This window comes from Actinia tenebrosa, unplaced genomic scaffold, assembly GCF_029948245.1.
Source record: "Actinia tenebrosa isolate PJP-AT-01 unplaced genomic scaffold, QUT_ActTen_1.0 PGA_scaffold9__36_contigs__length_13948895, whole genome shotgun sequence".
In the NCBI taxonomy this organism is placed as follows: Eukaryota; Metazoa; Cnidaria; class Anthozoa; order Actiniaria; family Actiniidae; genus Actinia; species Actinia tenebrosa.
Window position 1 is genome coordinate 4,718,053 of NW_028292586.1, and position 19,258 is coordinate 4,737,310.

The 19,258-nt window shown below is 37.4% G+C and overlaps 3 protein-coding genes and 2 non-coding genes across 7 annotated transcripts; 2 read left to right on the forward strand and 3 right to left on the reverse strand.

Annotated features, from left to right (window-relative positions):
- Positions 1-1,366: 1,366 nt before the first annotated feature.
- LOC116297957 (protein lev-9-like) lies at positions 1,367-6,133 on the reverse strand. 3 transcript variants are annotated; one of them, XM_089024696.1, is made up of 7 exons: positions 6,009-6,133; positions 5,284-5,469; positions 4,760-4,933; positions 4,508-4,687; positions 4,075-4,254; positions 3,020-3,187; positions 1,367-1,625 (listed from the first exon to the last, which is right to left on the reverse strand). In XM_089024696.1, exons 1-7 carry the CDS (start codon positions 6,076-6,078, stop codon positions 1,507-1,509), a joined length of 1,077 nt encoding a protein of 358 aa, XP_088880822.1. In that variant the 5' UTR covers positions 6,079-6,133; the 3' UTR covers positions 1,367-1,506. The 3 variants fall into 3 exon arrangements, 2 of the variants coding, with proteins under 2 accessions (XP_088880822.1, XP_088880821.1); XR_016118808.1 differs by having other exon boundaries at positions 1,498-1,625; positions 1,715-3,187; XM_089024695.1 differs by lacking the exon at positions 1,367-1,625 and having other exon boundaries at positions 1,712-3,187.
- Positions 6,069-9,123, reverse strand: LOC116308746 (protein lev-9). Its single transcript, XM_089024713.1, has 4 exons — positions 8,339-9,123; positions 7,277-7,429; positions 6,491-6,667; positions 6,069-6,188 (listed from the first exon to the last, which is right to left on the reverse strand). The coding sequence occupies exons 1-3, from the start codon at positions 8,391-8,393 to the stop codon at positions 6,549-6,551; spliced, it is 327 nt and encodes a 108-aa protein (XP_088880839.1). The 5' UTR covers positions 8,394-9,123; the 3' UTR covers positions 6,069-6,188; positions 6,491-6,548.
- LOC116308744 (melanocortin receptor 5) lies at positions 7,772-17,472 on the forward strand. The gene is made up of 3 exons (XM_031719224.2): positions 7,772-7,827; positions 16,155-16,221; positions 16,313-17,472. Exon 3 carries the CDS (start codon positions 16,510-16,512, stop codon positions 17,449-17,451), a length of 942 nt encoding a protein of 313 aa, XP_031575084.2. The 5' UTR covers positions 7,772-7,827; positions 16,155-16,221; positions 16,313-16,509; the 3' UTR covers positions 17,452-17,472.
- LOC116308742 (uncharacterized) lies at positions 9,388-11,172 on the reverse strand. The gene is made up of 2 exons (XR_016118807.1): positions 10,456-11,172; positions 9,388-10,284 (listed from the first exon to the last, which is right to left on the reverse strand). It is a non-coding gene; the product is annotated as an uncharacterized LOC116308742 (transcript).
- LOC116308741 (uncharacterized) lies at positions 12,024-15,843 on the forward strand. The gene is made up of 2 exons (XR_016118806.1): positions 12,024-12,730; positions 12,902-15,843. It is a non-coding gene; the product is annotated as an uncharacterized LOC116308741 (transcript).
- Positions 17,473-19,258: the final 1,786 nt, after the last annotated feature.

A 19,258-nucleotide genomic window follows, 5' to 3' on the forward strand; every position in this document is an offset into this window, starting at 1 on the left:
ATCATCACCATCATCATCATCCCCATCATCATCATCACCATCATCATTATCATCACCATTATCATTATCACTATCACCATCATGCATCATCATCATCATCATCACCATCATGCATCATTATCATAATCACCATCATCATCATCATCACCATCACCATCATCATCATCATCACCATCATCATCATGCATCATCATCATCACCATCATCATCATGCATCATCATCATCACCATCACCATCATCCTCACATCACCATCATCATCATGCATCATTATCATCATCAGCCATCATCATCATGCATCATCATCATCATCATCAATCATCATCATCATCATGCATCAATCATCATCATCATCATCATCATCATCATGCATCATCATCATGCATCATCATCATGCATCATTATCATCATCACCATCATCATCATGCATCATCATCATCATCATCATCATCATCATCATGCATCATCATCATCATCATGCATCATCATCATCAATCATCATCATCATCATCATCATCATCATCATCATCATCATCATCATCATGCATCATCATCATCATCAATCATCATCATCATCATCATCATCATCATCATCATCATCATCATCATCATGCATCATCATCATCAATCATCATCATCACCATCATCATCATCACCATCATCATCATCAACCATCATCATCATCATCACCATCATCATCATGCATCATCATCATGCATCATAGCACCATCATCATCATCATCATCATCATCATCATCATCTATCATCATATCACCATCATCATCATGCATCAGCATCATCATCATCATCATCCATCATCATCATGCATCATCATCATCATCATCATAATCATCATCATCATCATCATCATCATCATCGACACATCATCATCATCATCATCACCATCATCATCATGCATCAATCATCAATCATCATCATCATCATCACCATCATCATCATCATCATCATCATCATCATCATGCATATCATCACCATCATCATCATCCATCATCATCATCATCATCATCATCACTCATCATCATCAACCATCATCATCATCATCATCATCATCATCATCATCATCATCATCATCATCATCATCAATCATCATCATCATCATCATCATCATCATCATCATCATCATCATCATCATCATCATCATCATCATCATCATCATCATCATCATCATCATCATGCATCATCATCATCATCATCATCATCATCATCATCATCATCATCATCATCATCATCATCATCATCATCATCATCATCATCATGCATCATCATCATCATCCATCATCGTCATCATCATCATCATCATCATCATGCATCATCATCATCATCATCATCACATCATCACACATCATCATCACCATCATCATCATCATCACCATCATCATCATGCATCATCATCATCATCATCATCACCACCATCACCATCATCATGATCATCATGATCATGATCATCATTATCATTTCCTGTAGGTAAACGAGGTCTGCGATCCAATCAAATCAAAGCCACTGTGACACAACAGAAATTGATTTCTCTTCCTTCAATGAATTCAGATCCTGTGCAGCCTCCATTACTGTGCATATTTTCCTGAATTGCCACATAATCCTGGAATACTAATAATACATGAGAAAAAACATAAACAAAAATTCAGATAAACAACGAAAACTTTGCATAACTCAATGTTAACGATTCATGTACATACGTTTACATACAGGTGAGTTATTTTCCACACCAACAAGCTTTTAATGACGAAGTAGAAGTTCTTCAATGTATGACTGCTTATTCCACCATTGTGAGGATTCTTTGGTCTCGAACCTCGAACGACCTTCTTGGAATTCCAACGAAGAATCGCAAACACCATAGTAAAACAAAAGCATTGATGCGCGAAATGCCAGAAAAACTCAAGGAAACTCATGGCCGATTTAGTCTAATCTGATCTAGTCTGGTCTATATAATCTGATCTAATCGATAATCGAAGCAGAGTTCGGACAAATCGATGAAATGGTTTGTAAAATTTAAAAACAACGCAACGCGGAGAAAAGGGTATTCTCTGTCGTTTAAGGGTGTTTTAAGAAATGTGTGAAGATATTGAATCTGACTTTGCAATTCCAGAACTTGATAGAGATCCTTCAGTCTTATATACCAAACAACTACTGATCATGAATTATCGTTAACATTAGTATAGGAAATCGCACGATCTCGAGTACAATTTGGAAATTAATAGACACGAGTAATGTTTTGAAAGTTCTTGTAATTGCACGAGCCTTTAGGCGAGTGCAATTAAAGAACTTTCAAAACATTACGAGTGTCTATTAATTCCAAATTGTACGAGAAGATCGTGCGATTTTTTGTTTATAGTTCACTCAACAAAATTTCAGTAAAAAATGCGAAGCGACGCCATTCATCTTTGTCTATTTGGCGTCCGATTTTCAGTCCATCGCGCAACTGAAATGCATAAAAAAGATTAGTTCTTACGGCTTTATAATTTTATTTATGTTTTTTAAAGTGCAAAATGATAGAAAATAATTGTTTTGTCATTGTTTTGGCCGTGTTGCCATAGCGACTTAATTCGGTACTCCTACGGAGTACAATTAACGCTATAATTGTACTCCTCTCGACCAATCAGAGTCGAGTAATTTTGTTGAGTGTACTATAAGTTAAGAAATTGATTTGTAGAACTAGAGTAATACGAAAATTTAACAATTAGACTCGAAGTCCACATGGTTTGCGACTCAATTGATGGGTTGCAAGCATTCCCAAGAGAGTCAAAAGGCAAAAACATGGCGGCCATGTTTTGTTAAACGGCAGCAACGCTCCCACGAGAGATCGCGATGACGTAACGTGCAATCGAAGAATATCCCATGAGGCAAAAGACCGAATGATCTATTGACTCGTACACCATTAGGGAGAGTCTCAGTATCGATTTGATTTAAATATATTATATGTGTCTCTTGATTCAAGAGATGGTACCGCACCTCAGTCCCTAAGCATAATATATTCATCTTACCAGAGCATGTTGGTGGTTCGGGATTCCATCGTCCATCGGTACATTTTATTGTATGCAAAACGTTCATTGTCCCTCCTGAATTACAACTAAACTGAACGATGCTGTTGTGTAGAAATGAATGGTTGTACCGTTGACCACCAATTGGTATACCAGGATCTCTACAAGGAGCTACGAATAATAATAATAACAATAATGGGAGTTTCTTATATAGCGCATTTCAAATATCTCAATGCGCTTTACGTTTATGACCACTGGAGGACTTTACGGGCTGCATATTAAGGTGCTATTAGCAGCCTTGCAGCTTACAATCATGAGTGTGAATTGTTAGTAGATTAGTATTACGTCTACAAATGGGAAAAAATCAAAATCAAAATCATATTTTAAGCGAGAGTAGAGAAAATGGGCTCCCTTCATCACACAAAGTTAGCTTACTACTATTATCATAAACGTACAAGTAGTTGAAGTTGCCATTTTACGGTGGCCCACAAGGGCAACACAAAAATATCAAACACAGTACAAATATATTAATGTCAGTACAAGAATGTGTATTTCAGCACACATATATGTATGCCAGACAATAAAAATATTTCCCAATACAAAAACCCTTCCAATACAAAAATATTTCCCAGTGCAAAAATATTTTTCAAGTGGACTGGCGGCTACTCATGTTCTCCGCTTGCTGGGAACTGGGAACGCATGCCCAATGTTTAGTAGGATTGAAATGAAAATGGCGATCGGTATTGTCACTTGTGTGGGTTTAAGATAGAAAAGAATTTTAAGTTTTGCCCCAGATGTGGAACAGAAGCTGTTGGAATACCTAATACCAAACACGATTTGCCCGTTGGAATTTGTTTTTTTACTGCCGCCAGTCAAAATTGTGAAAGGTACTGACTGATTAGTTTCAATTGACAGCGTCGAAAAAACAAATTTCATCGCGCGGATCGCAGCTACTGGTTTCGCATGTTTATGAAAATAGCAGTTGTAAAGAGTAAAAAAAAAAGAAAAGATAAATGGGTCAGTTACGAGTCAAACGTTTATATGGTATGCATTCTAACCCAAGCATCGAGGTGCATCCCTTGTCCATGTCTTATCATGTTGACAGATGATGGAACTATTTCCAATCAGCGTGTAGTTTGTGTCACACCTGAACTCTACCCTGTCTTCATACACGTATTTATTCTTTTCTGGCTCTTTTTCACCCTTATGAGGTGTTGTAGGAATCTTGCACTCCACACCTTTAAAAGCAAAATAGCAATATTTATCAAACCTAAAACCTTTATAATTGCCCTATTTCATAATGACGTCATGGTTTGTTTACATCGGCTAAAATGATAGAAATTTAGGCTAAATTTAAGCTTAATTCTCTTCTTTCGCGATGTTTAGCCAAGCGTAATATTGTTGTTCTGTCAAATCAAATTTTATTGTTTTAAAATGTGCTGTTGTCATTCCATCCCCCTCCAGCGACCAAGTAGTTTTGAAAATACTTACGTTCACATGTAGTATTGATTCCGCTCCACTGTCCATCCTCTTGACAAACACGTTGTGCAGATCCCTTTATTTCAAAGCCTTTTTTCTTGCAATCAAATACGACTTTACCTCTAAAGCCTGTAGAAGTTTCTTCTACCTTCTCGCCGTCTTTTGGATCTTCCAGACGTCCACAGTCTATCGCTGACATGAGAAAATTAATGCTGATGAAAGAAAAGCAAGGAAACATAAAAAAGGAGAGAAAATTTATCTTACGTTTACAGGTTGGTGTCCTGTCGCTCCACTTCTGGTTGGCCTGACATTGCCTGTATTCTGGTCCATCAAGCTTATATCCTCGATTACATTTGAAATACACCTTCCTCTTAAATATAAAGACGTAACTTTGTCTTTTGCCATTGACAGGACTACCAGGATCACCACAACTCTTGGCTAAAACGTATAAAGAACACAGTTACGAAGACTAATATTATGTACGAGACGTGGAGATGAGGAAATAGAGGAAACCATAGGCAAATAGATTTTGGGATAAGAGATGATTGAATTAGTTTCAGAAATGATAGAAAACAGCTTTTACAGTTAACGGTCTTGGTACTTTTAGGCATGCACTGAAAAAATCAAGATCATGGAAAGATGTAATGATGTAAGAACTTCCAACTTTTTGGACACTTCCGTGGTGTGAAAATATCATAGATATATTTTGAAAGAAATGTTGAAATATGTTAGGAGTGCCCAAAAAAGGATATTCCCTAAAAGGGATAAACCAATCTATGTAAACTTACGGATGCATCTAAAATCAGAATTGCTCCATCCATTAGCGAGACACCTCTGGAAAGACGATCCAGAAGCGTAGTAACCGTGTTCACATCGAAACCTGACTACTTCGTTGTATTTGTACTTCTCTTTCAGTCTCTGTCTGCTGTAGATGAAGGCGTTATCTGGTGGTATAGGTTTCGAACAAGATGGTGCTAGGGAAATATATAGAAAATATTCATTTATGGAATTAGAATAGTTTTCGGTCGGTGTATGGTGTTGTTTTTATTTGATCATTCGTTTATTTGTCTATCCACGCTATAGCCAATCAGCCAGCTCGCCAAACAGATGATGAAGATAATGATGATGATGATGATGATAATGATCATAATAGTGACAATGACAATGATGATGATGATGGTGATAATGATAATGATAATGATGATGATGATGATGGTAGTGGTGATGAGTGATGATGATGATGATGATGGTGATAATGATAATGATAATGATGGTAGTGGTGATGAGTGATAATGATAATGATGATGGTAGTGGTGATGAGTGATGATGATAATGATAATGATGATGATGATGATGATGATGATAATTGTGGTGATAACTGATGATGATGATGAATATAGAGTTTCGCATGATGTGATTGGAGGAACAACCAGTGATTATGAGACAATATACTCTGCGTTCGGTGAATAATCGTTAAAAATAAATATTAAAAAAATAATTTCGTTTAACCTACCTTCACATTTGGGTGGTGTTGTTTTCCATTTTCCCTTGTTATTGCATTCGGTTACACTCTGCCCCTCCATATCATATCCAGGGAAACACCAATATCTCACAGTGGCTCCAACACGGTATATTTTTTTATCGCCGTTATTATTACCATATTTAATATCTCCAGGATGCTTGCAAAATATTCCTTGAAACGAAATCAATAGGCCGGTCGTGTGTTTAGTACAAGGCACTGCAGAACTCATCAGGATTGACCATATGATTCATACACAACTTGTATTACCTCTCCCACTCCTTCTTTTCAACCCTCTACCTTCTGCCTTTTTACCTTCCTTTTTTCTTCGAGTTCCGGTTCTGTCTCTCTTCCTCCATTTCTGTCTCTCTCTGTCTCTCCCAAGCACTAATTAGTTATCAATTAATTAATTATTATTAATTAATTATAACTCTCACACACGTACATCAAATGTTTTAAAATGAAATAGGACTTACTACATTTTGTAGCCTTTCCATCCCACTTTCTAATACCTCTGCAGACTCGTTTCTTCGATCATCGTAGTGTATACTGATCCCCTTTACAAGAAAAACGGGCAACACTTCCAAATTTGGTGCCGTCGCTCAATCTCACACGTAGAGCTTTGGGGGTATCAAGATTTCCACAATCCGTACCTGCATAATTGAATAAAATAAGCAATCATAAAATCGTTCAAGGCTGTTGTACAGGCTATCTCATTGTCGAACTTTCACCACCACAATCATCACCAGTTCCACGACGACCACTGCCACTACCATCATCATCACCATCATTATCATAATCTCCGCCACCACCACCACCACCACCATCATCATCAAGATCATCATCGTCATATCATCTTCACCATCACTATCTTCACCTCCATCACCACACCATCACCACCAAGATAGATCATCATCATCATCAATTCATCTTCACCATCATCGGCCTAATTATCATAATCATCAACAACGTTAACACCGTCACCATCATCATCTTCAACTCCACTACAACCACCATCATCATCTTTAACATATCAGCATTATCTCCACCGCAACCACCACCATCTTCAATATCATCATCTTCACCGCCAACACCACCACAGCCATCATCTTCAATATCATCATCTTCACCGCCACCGCCACTACCATAATCGTCGACTTAATCCTCATAATCATTGACAACGTCAACACCACTACCACTAGCAACATAATAGGCAGATAGGCTTGGGTATAGTATGCACAAACAATGATGACTTTACATACCATTTTGAACGCAGCTTAAGCCACAGTCTCCGTCACACAAACATTGTTCATTGGCTCTACAATCGCTGTCTGAGGTACATTGCCGATCCAAACAGTACCTGAAGGGCTTCTTATTGGTACGTCTACACTTCTGAGCTTTCACCGGCAGTGTGTCTGTAAATACGTAACACAATAACAGAAACACACACATGACTGTATTGGTCTAAGAGTGTAAATGTCTAAATGTGTGAATGTGTGAATGTGCAAATGTCTTTTTTTGGTGGACAACGTTAATGACATTGACTGTATGTATATAATACTTTGTATCGTCCCTTGGCTCAGTTTCCAAGTCTATAACTAACTCACCACCCTAGAGTTAGACAGTAAGACAACGTACTCGTATTTCTTGTACCTTGGTTGTTCTTCTTAATTAATTCCATAGATGCTTTGTGGTCGCAGTTCGAACCCAGGTTCCCATTTAAACAGCGCCGCCCTCAAATAATTTCCGCCTCCAAATAAGCGCCAAACAAACGCCACAACCGAAACACTAAACATTTGAAGAGCTTAAATAGGTATTGTATATTTATTATTTACTTGTTTTTATCGTTTATTCTATATGTAATATCATACGTTTTACCATATATTTTTATTATCTATATTTTTCTATGCATACTTTTACTATATTACTTTTTTCGTATTATTTGTACCTTAGTCATTTTCGAGAATTGTTCAGATATATAGCCACTTAGTGGATATGCTGAAATATAGTCATTATTATAATTATCATTATCATTATATTTCGAAGTAAATACCGTTGTTTATTGTGCTGAAAACCTGTTACTATAGGAAATAATATTGAGCTATCGCTAGTAAGCCAGTTCGTTGTTTAAGAATCGTTTTCATTGCACCTTCTTTTGTATAATCAAGAACAGAAGAAGGTTTAAACAAAAGAAAGTGAGAATACGGGATAAAATCGCATGCGCACTGAAGACGATTCTTAAACTATGAACTGGCTTAATTCGTTCGGATGTAGAAAAGCCAAATTAGGAGATATAATATTCCTTATTAATTTACTCTTAATACCTTGAAAGTAGAGTAAGATACAAATCACGAAGATGCAGATCCTTCCAGGACCCATGACGGGTCTTTAAATGTAATTCTATCGTATTCGTTGCATTTTTAATAATAATAACTATTATTAGAATGTTTTCAGCTTGTAAAGAAAGAGAGATATTTGTTTGGGCGATGACCACAGGAAGTCGGTGTCAAGATTGTCATAAAAAAGCCAAAAAAAACTTCCCCGCCACAATCTCTTGAGCACAAGTTTCGTGATAGGATGAAAATCTAGAAACATTTCACTTTGCTTTTGCTGTAAATAGATCAAAAAAGCGCTGAATCTTTTCGTGATTGGATGAAAATTCTCGAAAAAATTCATTTCGCTTTTACTCCAGTGTTTTAACAATTTAATTGGCTTGGCAGTTATCTATTTTAAGAGGAAATGCTTTTCAATAACAAGCAATAATGGCAAAAAGCGCCAAAAACTAGACTTTCGTATGAGTTTTGATCCCAATTTTCGTTTTGGGTTAACACTCAAAACCTTTTTAAAACAGTTCAAGAAACTGATGTACTATGATAAAATGATTGTTTGAAGCGGCATTTTCAATTGTACAAAGATGTTTTGTTGCATTTGTGAAATAAGCAAATGAAGGCCTAAACCTCATTTTCGAATAAAATTTTTGCTTTCATCGGTAATCTCCACTTCAAACAAGTTAAACTTTCTGAATAACAAGATTTTAGCCTTGTACAACAGCCTTTCTTCAAGGAAATGGTTTTTGGCGCTCACTGCTTGAATGCGAAAAGAATTCTCTCTTAAATTAATTAACGAGAACCCATTCGACCGTTCGCCCTAAACCTCGCATCAAAGTCAACCGTCGGCAATTCAACATCCATCGAAACGGCGCGACTTTGTTTTCGCAACAAGTATAGTCACGTAACTTTAGGCCGAGCTCGGCGGCGAGTTGATTGACTGATGGAAGGGTTTTTTTCTCGCGCCCAGAGAAATTAGAGAAAAGTAAAGACGCACGAAGAAAGCACGTGAATTCTGCTTTGAAATCAAAGTATTCTATAAATGCATACGGGTCAGGAGAGTCTGCAATATTGCTACGGCCACCTGTATCTTTCAAGACGCTATCCCTCAGATCACTGCACGGTAACAGATCTCTAAAGCTCAGTTTGTTTTCAAAAAGATCTGGATAAAATGCGGATCAGTTGATGGACTCGGTGACAATGACAGCAGAAGTGTTGAGTGGATTCAGCAAAGGCTTCACTAAGGCTAACAGTGTTCGCAGCGGAATGAAATCCCACAAGTTTGACATCATAATTCTGTCATATGTCATTGCTTCTGGTAGGTAAGGTGTGACGTCAGTGCAGTTGCTCAAGATGATTGACAATTGAATGTCATCATTCTGCAGTCGTGCAGCACACTTTCTCAGAACGTCAATGATGTAGTTATTGTACATTTCATTCGCACACTTCACTTTAGGATAAACAACACTGACAACTTTATAGTCCCATCCCTGGTAGGGAAAGCTACATCCGGGGATCGAATATTCAAATGAACCTGTATTTTTTTCATACTGCAAGGACGAGCCAGTCAAGGTAAAGTTTTCTTTTGTCAGGTTTTTTCTGTTGGTTTTAGGCAAAAGTAAGCCCTTTTTGTACCAGTCATTGACGGACGTACGATGTTTAGGTGGCATCTTTCCAAGATAGGAATCAACTCCCCAGCTCTCTTCAATACACTCTTTAACCAACGACCGCCTTTGCTGCTCTTGAATGTCAATATTTTTTCCAGACCTTTTTGAGCCTGTTGAATTGGTCAGCGTCCATCTTCATGGTGCCATGCGTGATGACCTCGAGGTTGGATATTTGTATCAAGTCACGCAAGCCGGCCACGACAAACTGATGGTCTTCCTCGCTTAGATACAGTGAATACCATATCTGGGTTACAGACCTTGCTTTACTCTCACCACCTGAAATATGTACGAGAAACATTACTCTTATATTATGATTATAAATATATACTGTAACTATAAACACAAAGAAAACTATTCAGAGAAATAGAAGAAAGTCTGCGAATACATATGTATATTGTATGATGTCTAAGCACTCTTCACTTAGCAATAAATAGTGAACTGACTCACCTTTACGAAGAAGATACAGCAACAGCACAGTTCTAGCAAGTGTACAAGAACAGATGTCGTTCATCACGAACGTAACTTTGCCTTGATATTCTGCGTCTTGTAGTTTGCTTATGGTAAAACAAACTTTCCTCGGATCACCAACTCCACACAGAAGAAGTGACAAAGGTTCCGTGTATCCCATCCCTTCATTCATGGGAAGGTTTAACAGATCGAGTGCAGGAGAATTACCCCAGTAATAAGTGACAGGCATGCCCACTGGTATGCTATCAAGCCAATCGTATTTCTCTTGTACCTTCGAACAAAGTCGAATGATCGATTTTGAAACCTCTTGACATTCTTCTTTGTGGCTTTGCCAAGCTTTTACTTGACACTGTCTATCGCAGAACCAGACCTTCATACAGTTGGTGCACATCTTCAACTGTGTTGTCTTCTTCTTCTTACATCCATGGCAAACATATCTTACAGCAACATCTTTACATTCGATTCTGCTGTGCCTAAACTCATCGTTGATCCTACATCGATCAGTGCAGTAATACGCCATACCACAAGCGCCACACTTCTTGCCTTCGCTTGTAACCTTGTCACATCGCCAACACTGGAACTTCGAATACATTTTTACAGGAATGAATGATCAAACTTATAGATCTGTTACATGGGAAAGATTTCTAATATGTTATATTGGCACAAGATGCCAAGACCAACTGTCACCAATTCACCTTTACGGCGCTAGCCGTCACGTGGTATAAATTGTGTTGGATTGCGTTACGGTCACTCAGTGAATTTGTATGGGAATCCGAGAACGATGTCCAAACTTCTTGGTGACCGTAACACAATTCAACACAATTTATACCACGTGACGGCTAGCGCCGTAAAGGTGAATCATACATGAATAATATTAACATCTTGATAAGATTGAAAATCATTTCCCTTATATGGACTTCCGGTGAATGAAAAAAATTCAAGTACGGTAGTCAAAACAAGAAAGTAGCAAAGCTGCTCCTGTACTGGGATAATCTACATAGCACTCAGTTGATGTATTCAGAAAATCTATTGTATTTTATTGTATTCTATTGTCGTTCTATGATAACTCGAGAAAAACTTTTAAAAAGTTACAATTGAAAAACTATTTGGTTGTGTGTGATTTCCAGGTGAATGAATGTAGTCTTGGGAAAGACTGTTGTTGGTGGTGACTGACAGTTTGCTGTGAAGTGTAATGGTCCAGGTGAGTGTAGTCTAGAGAAAGACTGTTGTTGGTGGTGACTGACAGTTTGTTGTGAAGTGTAATGGTCCAGGTGAGTGTAGTCTAGAGAAAGACTGTTGTTGGTGGTGACTGACGTTTCGACAACCTGAGCGGAAGTCGTCTTCAGAGTCCAGTGAGAAAACAAGAGAAAAACTATTATTAAATATCTTCAATTATAATATATAATACGTTCACTAACTGTAATGGAGGTTTTTGCAAACACTGTATGGATACCTGTACTTCCGGTATGAAAATTTATCACTGCTTGACGTCATTGTTTCTTTCGTACAATTCCCAGAAATCATTAGCATATATAAAAGATCTTAAAATATACATTTCCCAAGAATTTTCACTGACAGTGCAAATTGAAATTCTTTTACAGGAGATCATATTATTCAGGTTAAATTTTATTTGCATTGATCAAGATGTATTCAAAGTTCCAGTGTTGGCGATGTGACAAGGTTACAAGCGAAGGCAAGAAGTGTGGCGCTTGTGGTATGGCGTATTACTGTACTGATCGATGTAGGATCAATGATGAGTTTAGGCACAGCGGTAGCGAGTGTGAAGATGTCGCTGTAAGATATGTTTGCCATGGATGTAAGAAGAAGAAGACAACACAGTTGAAGATGTGCACCAACTGTATGAAGGTCTGGTTCTGCGATAGACAGTGTCAAGTAAAAGCTTGGCAAAGCCACAAAGAAGAATGCCAAGCAATTTCTAAAGAAACGATAGAACTTGGATCTCGACTCAACATGATCAATACCATTCGAATGGTTAAACCAGGGATGTCACAGCTTTATTATTGGGGCAACACTCCTGCTATTGATCTGTTAAACCTTCCCATGAATGAAGGGATGGGATACACGGAACCTTTGTCACTTCTTCTGTGTGGAGTTGGTGATCCGAGGAAAGTTTGTTTTACCATAAGCAAACTACAAGACGCAGAATATCAAGGCAAAGTTACGTTCGTGATGAACGACATCTGTTCTTGTACACTTGCTAGAACTGTGCTGTTGCTGTATCTTCTTTGTAAAGGTGAGTCAGTTCACTATTTATTGCTAAGTGAAGAGTGCTTAAACATCATACAATATACATATGTATTCGCAGACTTTCTTCTATTTCTCTGAATATTTTTATCTGTGTTTACAGTTACAGGATATATTTGTAATCATAATATAAGAGTAATGTTTCTCGTACATATTTCAGGTGGTGAGAGTAAAGCAAGGTCTGTAACCCAGATATGGTATTCACTGTATCTCAGCGAGGAAGACCATCAGTTTGTTATCGCTTGCTTGCGTGACTTGATACAAATATCCAACCTTGAAGTCATCACGCATGGTATCATGAAAATGAACGCTGAACAATTCAGCAGTCTCAAGAATGTCTGGATAACTTGGCTACATCTTTCCAGGAAAGAATTCGATATCTTTGGGCAACGACGTCAACAGTTTGACAACGATAGAAGCGCAGCATATGGGATGAAATCCCGAGGAAACATCAGAGATCTGCTCAAGAGTGGTTACAAAACGGTATGCTTTGCAGTGAGCAAAACAGGAAGAACCTGACAAAAGAAAATTTTACCCTCATGGGATCTTCCTTTCAGCTCGATTCGAACTCAGGATCCTACGAATATGGCGTACCAACCGATTCTTTCCCCTTCAACGGCTGGGATTACAGAATTGTCAGTGCAATGTACCCTAAAACCAACTCCTTGACTGTGATGTACAATAACTACATCACTGATGTCCTGAGAAAGTGTGCTGCACGACTACAGAATGATAACATTCACCTGTCATTCATCTTGAGCAACTGCACTGACGTCACACCTTACCTACCAGAAGGTATGACATATGACAGGATTATGACGTCCAACCTGTGGGACTATATCCATCTAGGAGATCTATTGAAGTTTATGAAACCTTTGTTGAATGCACGAAACAAGTGGGCTGTGGTTGTCACCGAGACGCAAAACTGGATAAGACAACTTCCACTTCTTTATGACAAGAAAATGGGTTTAACTGTTGGAAGTGCAGTCAGACAAAAAGTTCTTAAAGATACAGGGAACAAATCTATCGCGAATTCAATGGGTAAACAAGGATTCTTGGACTACTGCAACATTACAGAAGAAGTCACATCGTTTGTGCGAGCATCACTCCTAGATCCCAGTCCAAACAGCAGTAGGAAAACGAAATCTCACATTCCTTCTCTTGAGAAGCTTGCAGCAGAATTTGGTCTAAGGCCACGTGACTTCGCCAGGCGGGAAAACACAGTCGCGCCGTTTCGTTGGTCATTGAATTGTCGACGAGTGTCTTTGTTACAAGGGACTGAGATGTCGGTGGAATGGTCACTCATTCCAATTTGTCCTTCACTTGATTAAAAAATTAGATTTTAAATGATACTCCACGTGAAAAATTAAGCTCCCTTTATCTCCCTCTCCTGTCCCTTCAAACGATTAAGAAAGGCAAATTTTTTTTGTTCACGTGGGTGGGGGTAGGGCGGAAATTGGAATTTCAGAGCCGATGATCAACAGTAAAATTGTAGACAATTTTGACAAGACTGATCTACCGCAAAATGTTTTATGATTGGGTATATACGACAACGAAAAGCCCCAAGAAATATTTGCACGTTGCAATGTTATTTACATGTTCTTTATAGACCTTTTTCTAAATTACCGCTGTGTTCCTTGATTACAGACTCATTTACTCAGTGTTAGCCTAGAATCAGTGTCTAAATATTCACAAATACTGACGATAAAGTAAAGAATGCACAACTTCAACAATACAAACACTTTGAAATTCCACGAACCTTCAATGGAACACGTGAATATTCCAAACAAAATCGAGGCTAAGGCCCCGTCCACACGTATCCGGAAATTTTTGTATCCGCAAATTATTTTTTGCGGATACGAAAATGTTTGCGTCCACGCGCAGCGTATTCGAATCGTTTTCACCGTCCACCCGTATCCGTTTTCGTAAAATTTGAGGATACGGACACAAAAATTTGCGGACACGTGTGGACGCAACCCGTATCCGTAAAAAAATTTGCGGATACGTGTGGACGGGGCCTAACCCTTTGCAACAGAGAACTCAAAACTGGAATATTCTATCGATCCCTGAAACAACCACTGGGTTAATGCATTTCGGGCCACAAAGCACCTGGTTAGCAGTTTTGAGGAGTAGGAAAAACAGAGACCCCGGAGAAAACACTTGAATCAAGCGTGTGACCTAACAAACTCTACTCACATGTGATATCGATCAATATAACACTTAAAACTGATACTATACCATGTGCATCCAGGAAACGTTTTCTACTGTTCTATTTAAATTATTTACATAACAAAGCATTCGCACCTTTTTTCGCACATTTATCTATAGCTCATTTTTATCAATTTTTTCAAAATTTTAAACAATTTTCAAATATCCTTTTTTCTTACGCCCTCGTGTTTCTTTATTTCCTTCTTCCGTTTTTCCATTTTTTATTCCTGTATCCTATTTCCTTCGATCACTTTTTGTTAAATGAGATTTTCCATAAAAGTGTCGTGTCTACATTATCTTTTTGGTACGTGTTCCAAAAAAAAAAACGTTTTTCTTTTATTCCTTTCCTGCTCGTCTTTTCCTTCTACATTAAACATTATTGCTATGCTTTTGTTACAAGAACGGAAATCCTCCATTATTCTTCTCTTTCCTTCCATTTTTTTCTAATTTCCACTTTAGTAGTGATCTTGAAAGTGACAGGTTTTATATTTGTGAACAGACTCTTGAACTAGACCTATTTATCTTGGGCGTAATGTTTTTTCGTAATGTTATTTTTGTTCCTTTTTTCCGTTTCTGTCAGTACGGCATCGCGTTTCTTCTTCCCCACTGTCTTCCCGCTAACGCGAATCGATAATCTTTTGAAAGCCAAAACCATGCTAAACCAATACATATTACCTACTGTAGACAAAACATTCTTGTATACATGAATGCATATGATATTTTATGTTTATCTTTTGCGTAATTCTCTAATCATTTTTCCATTCATTTTTTAGATTTAATAGATGTATTCAGTAATGGCTATTTTTAATGTATGGCGCGTGTTAATAATATCACTGTTTAATAAACGAGCAGGGGTGTTTTATCGCGAGGTTATTAAACGGCTTCAAAAACTCATGATGTATGTTCTCATATTGTACTGAATTCTTTACAAAATGAACCAAGTTTGATAGAGAAAATCCAAGTTAAAGTTTATGCAAATGAAGACGAATCTATATCAGATATAAAACCTCCTTCGTGGTCATGATTTCTATTGTGTTTCCTTCATGAATTATTAATGATTTATAATAAAAGTCATAATAAAACCTAATGATAAACGCCACCTGAAAACTATCGAATGATTCACACGTCAATCTTCACTCCCTCGAATCGATGACCGTATAAACAATGCATAAAATTCCCTACAAATGACGTTTTATTCCTAACAGAAATACATTTGCGCCAGAGAGTTTAGACGAGAAAGATCGACGGACACCAAGAACTTCAGCTAAACAGGTAAAGTTCCCCACCACTCTCCCCTCCATTTTTTTTTCCATAAAAAAATCATTTGCCAGGAGTTAAATACTAAGTTTTTTTCGCATTTCAGGGGAACCACTTGCGGCTTGATTTGAAGAATAACAAGATGATTTACCGATCTACCGTGGCTGCCCAATGAAATACTAAGATAAGTGCTCAATATCAATTGATAAGGATAATAAATTGACTCCGGCAGTGAGTTGGCAGTAAGCTTATCATCCCTCACGCGAAGATTACCAGAAAACGAAGAGACTAGTCGCTCTTAAGATGTCGAACACAACAGAGGATTTCAATCTTTCTCTTCCATACGCGCTTTCTTTGACAGTTGTGAACTTTTTATCGAGTATTGTTGGTGCAACTGGGAATACCCTGGTGTTGATAATCATAATGAAGTCTAGAACACTTAACGGTGCAACGGACTACCTTATTATGTCTCTTGCAATTGCTGATCTTCTTGTAACATCAACCACACAACCTTTGTTTATGTACCATATAAACTATTACAACAAAACTGATGGGACGACATTCGATGTTATCTTAGATATAACTGGTTATGTATCGAATCTTGCTTCGATAGCGTCGATGTTGGTGGTCACCTTTGATAGACTGGTAGCAATTCGTTTTCCACTTCGATACAAGAGTATTTTATCCAGAAAGAAAGTGTTTGTCGTAATCCTAGCAGTTTGGCTTTGTTCAACATTGTTTGGTATTTTCTTCAGGGTTTGTTCTCTACCAGACGGTTTACTTTGGGGAATTTCCTCTTTGCTGTTGTTAGGAACTTTATCTTCGTATCCTTATATATTTTACGTCGCTAACAAGCAAGAAAACCTCTCCAGGAATGTAATCCAACGAATAGCAGCATCTTCCATCAATCCTTCTGAAAACCCTTCACCCGAAAGAACGAATCGATTCCGAATATTCGCCGAAAAAAAATCAGCCAAAACAGTAGCGATAGTTGTAGGAGTTTTCGCACTATGTTGGGTACCTATCTTAGTTTATACTCTCGTCAAGATGAAGACCTCTTCAAACCGAAATGACTTTTTGCCTGGATTTTTCGTAGTGTATACTATGTCTTTGTGCAATTCGGCATGCAATCCTTTTATCTACTGTATCAGAAACCAACGATATCGCACAATCCTCAAACAAATATTCAGAAGAAATATTTCAGTGACTTCAGTCGCTACTAGAACTACAGGGCTACAAATATAAAGGAAAAAATATATAATAATAATAATATAATAATAATAATAATAATAATAATAACTTTATTAATGTCTCGAATTTCTTCTAACCGGGCACAAGCGCCCTAATAATCGGGGAGACAATTATGAACATTTTAACCAGCCCTTTTGAGAGCATTATCAAGTAGAATACCTCCCTTGTGTATATAGACGAGTTTGTCCATAAGAAGCTACCATGGAATCTCATAAGCATGATAAAAAAGAAAAGACTTCACGAATATCGAATTTAGATAAAAAATTATAAACATTTTAAGCAGCACTTTTGAGAGCATTATCAAGTAGAATACCTCCCTTGTGTATATAGACGAGTTTGTCCATAAGAAGCTACCATGGAATCTCATAAGCATGATAAAAAAGAAAAGACTTCACGAATATCGAATTTAAATAAAAAATTATAAACATTTTAAGCAGCACTTTTGAGAGCATTATCAAGTAGAATACCTCCCTTGTGTATATAGACGAGTTTGTCCATAAGAAGCTACCATGGAATCTCATAAGCATGATAAAAAAGAAAAGGCTTCACAAATATCGAATTTAAATAAAGAATTGTGAACATATTAACCAGCCCTTTTGAGAGCATTATCACTGAGTCGTATACTGCATTATGCATAAGTTTGTCCACGGAGTTTCGAAACCATGAAGGCTGCACAATTATCGAATTAAAACAAAGAATAATAATTGTTAGAACCATCCTTTTCTAGAGCATTATCAAGTAAGATACTGCACTTGTGCATGTATAGAGAGAAGTTTGTCCACGGTGTCTCAAAATCCTGATGAAAATGCTGCACAATAAAGAATTTTAACCCGCATGAATTGAAACATTCGTTTCTCCATAGGAAGTCAATAAAGAGGAATAAAAGAATATATCTTTTTCTTAGTCATGAGGTCAATATAACAATTTAAAAAAAGGAAATGGTAGTCTGCTAGACTACTACTAAACCACACTGTATTTTAGAATTACTTCCTGTTATATATGCTCCTAATATTGCCTTTCTGATTTGACGAATAAATCAGTCTTTTATCGAGACGAGTTTTGACTAAGTGTTGGGAAGGCGGAGGGAAAGCGGGGGAAGTTCTCCTTAAAATGCTTTAGAAAAAATGGTGTTCGCTAATGGAGTTGATTGTTCGTCTGATGGAAGTCATAATATATCTTTCTCTCACTAAAGACCACTACGCAGAAATCCATGAAGTAAGAGTCTGCTAAGGATTGTAAATCTCCATTACAGTGAGGACGTTCAAACCTTGAACACTTCAAGTTTTTTTGTCACTTTTTGAAATACATACTGTAAATCATCCCTTGAGCTAATCAATTGGAAATAAGATTTATTTTGATCACTTCTGAGTATTTGAACTCAATGCTAATTTTAGAGGATTTGAAAGAGTAGAAAGTTCAGGAAATGATGACCTAAAGAAGATTTGAAGTGTCAACGGATCGAGTGTTCTCGCTGTAAAAAAATGTCAAACATGTAGGTACAAATATCATAGCCAATATTTGTGCAAGTACACAAGAGATTATACAAAAGTTCCAATATATAATAGAACGTATGTCAGTAGACGGCACGGTACGTATTTTGATGTTTATTAACGATAATAAACAAAAAACATTCAAGCACTTTGCATTTACAATCAAAATACAGGCGCACGAAACCCCGATGGCGGGAAAACTGATGCGCGCTTTTCATAAGGGGATGACCGGAATATTTTTGCGAAGGCCTTTAGGATATGGCAACAAAATTCAAAGCACTAAATATTTGTCAGTTATTTATTGGTCTCGC

Coding starts and splice junctions, on each gene's coding strand:
- LOC116297957 (XM_089024695.1), bottom strand. CDS start 6,078: ATGGAGGGGCAGAGTGTAACCGAATGCAATAACAAGGGAAAATGGAAA. Junction 4,688..4,759: donor CAGGACACCAACCTGTAAAC/GTAAGATAAATT, acceptor TTCTCATGTCAG/CGATAGACTGTGGACGTCTG. Junction 4,255..4,507: donor AATCAATACTACATGTGAAC/GTAAGTATTTTC, acceptor TTGCTTTTAAAG/GTGTGGAGTGCAAGATTCCT.
- LOC116308746 (XM_089024713.1), bottom strand. CDS start 8,393: ATGGGTCCTGGAAGGATCTGCATCTTCGTGATTTGTATCTTACTCTAC. Junction 7,430..8,338: donor TATCTTACTCTACTTTCAAG/GTATTAAGAGTA, acceptor ACGTATTTACAG/ACACACTGCCGGTGAAAGCT. Junction 6,668..7,276: donor CTTAAGCTGCGTTCAAAATG/GTATGTAAAGTC, acceptor TCAATTATGCAG/GTACGGATTGTGGAAATCTT.
- LOC116308744 (XM_031719224.2), top strand. CDS start 16,510: ATGTCGAACACAACAGAGGATTTCAATCTTTCTCTTCCATACGCGCTT.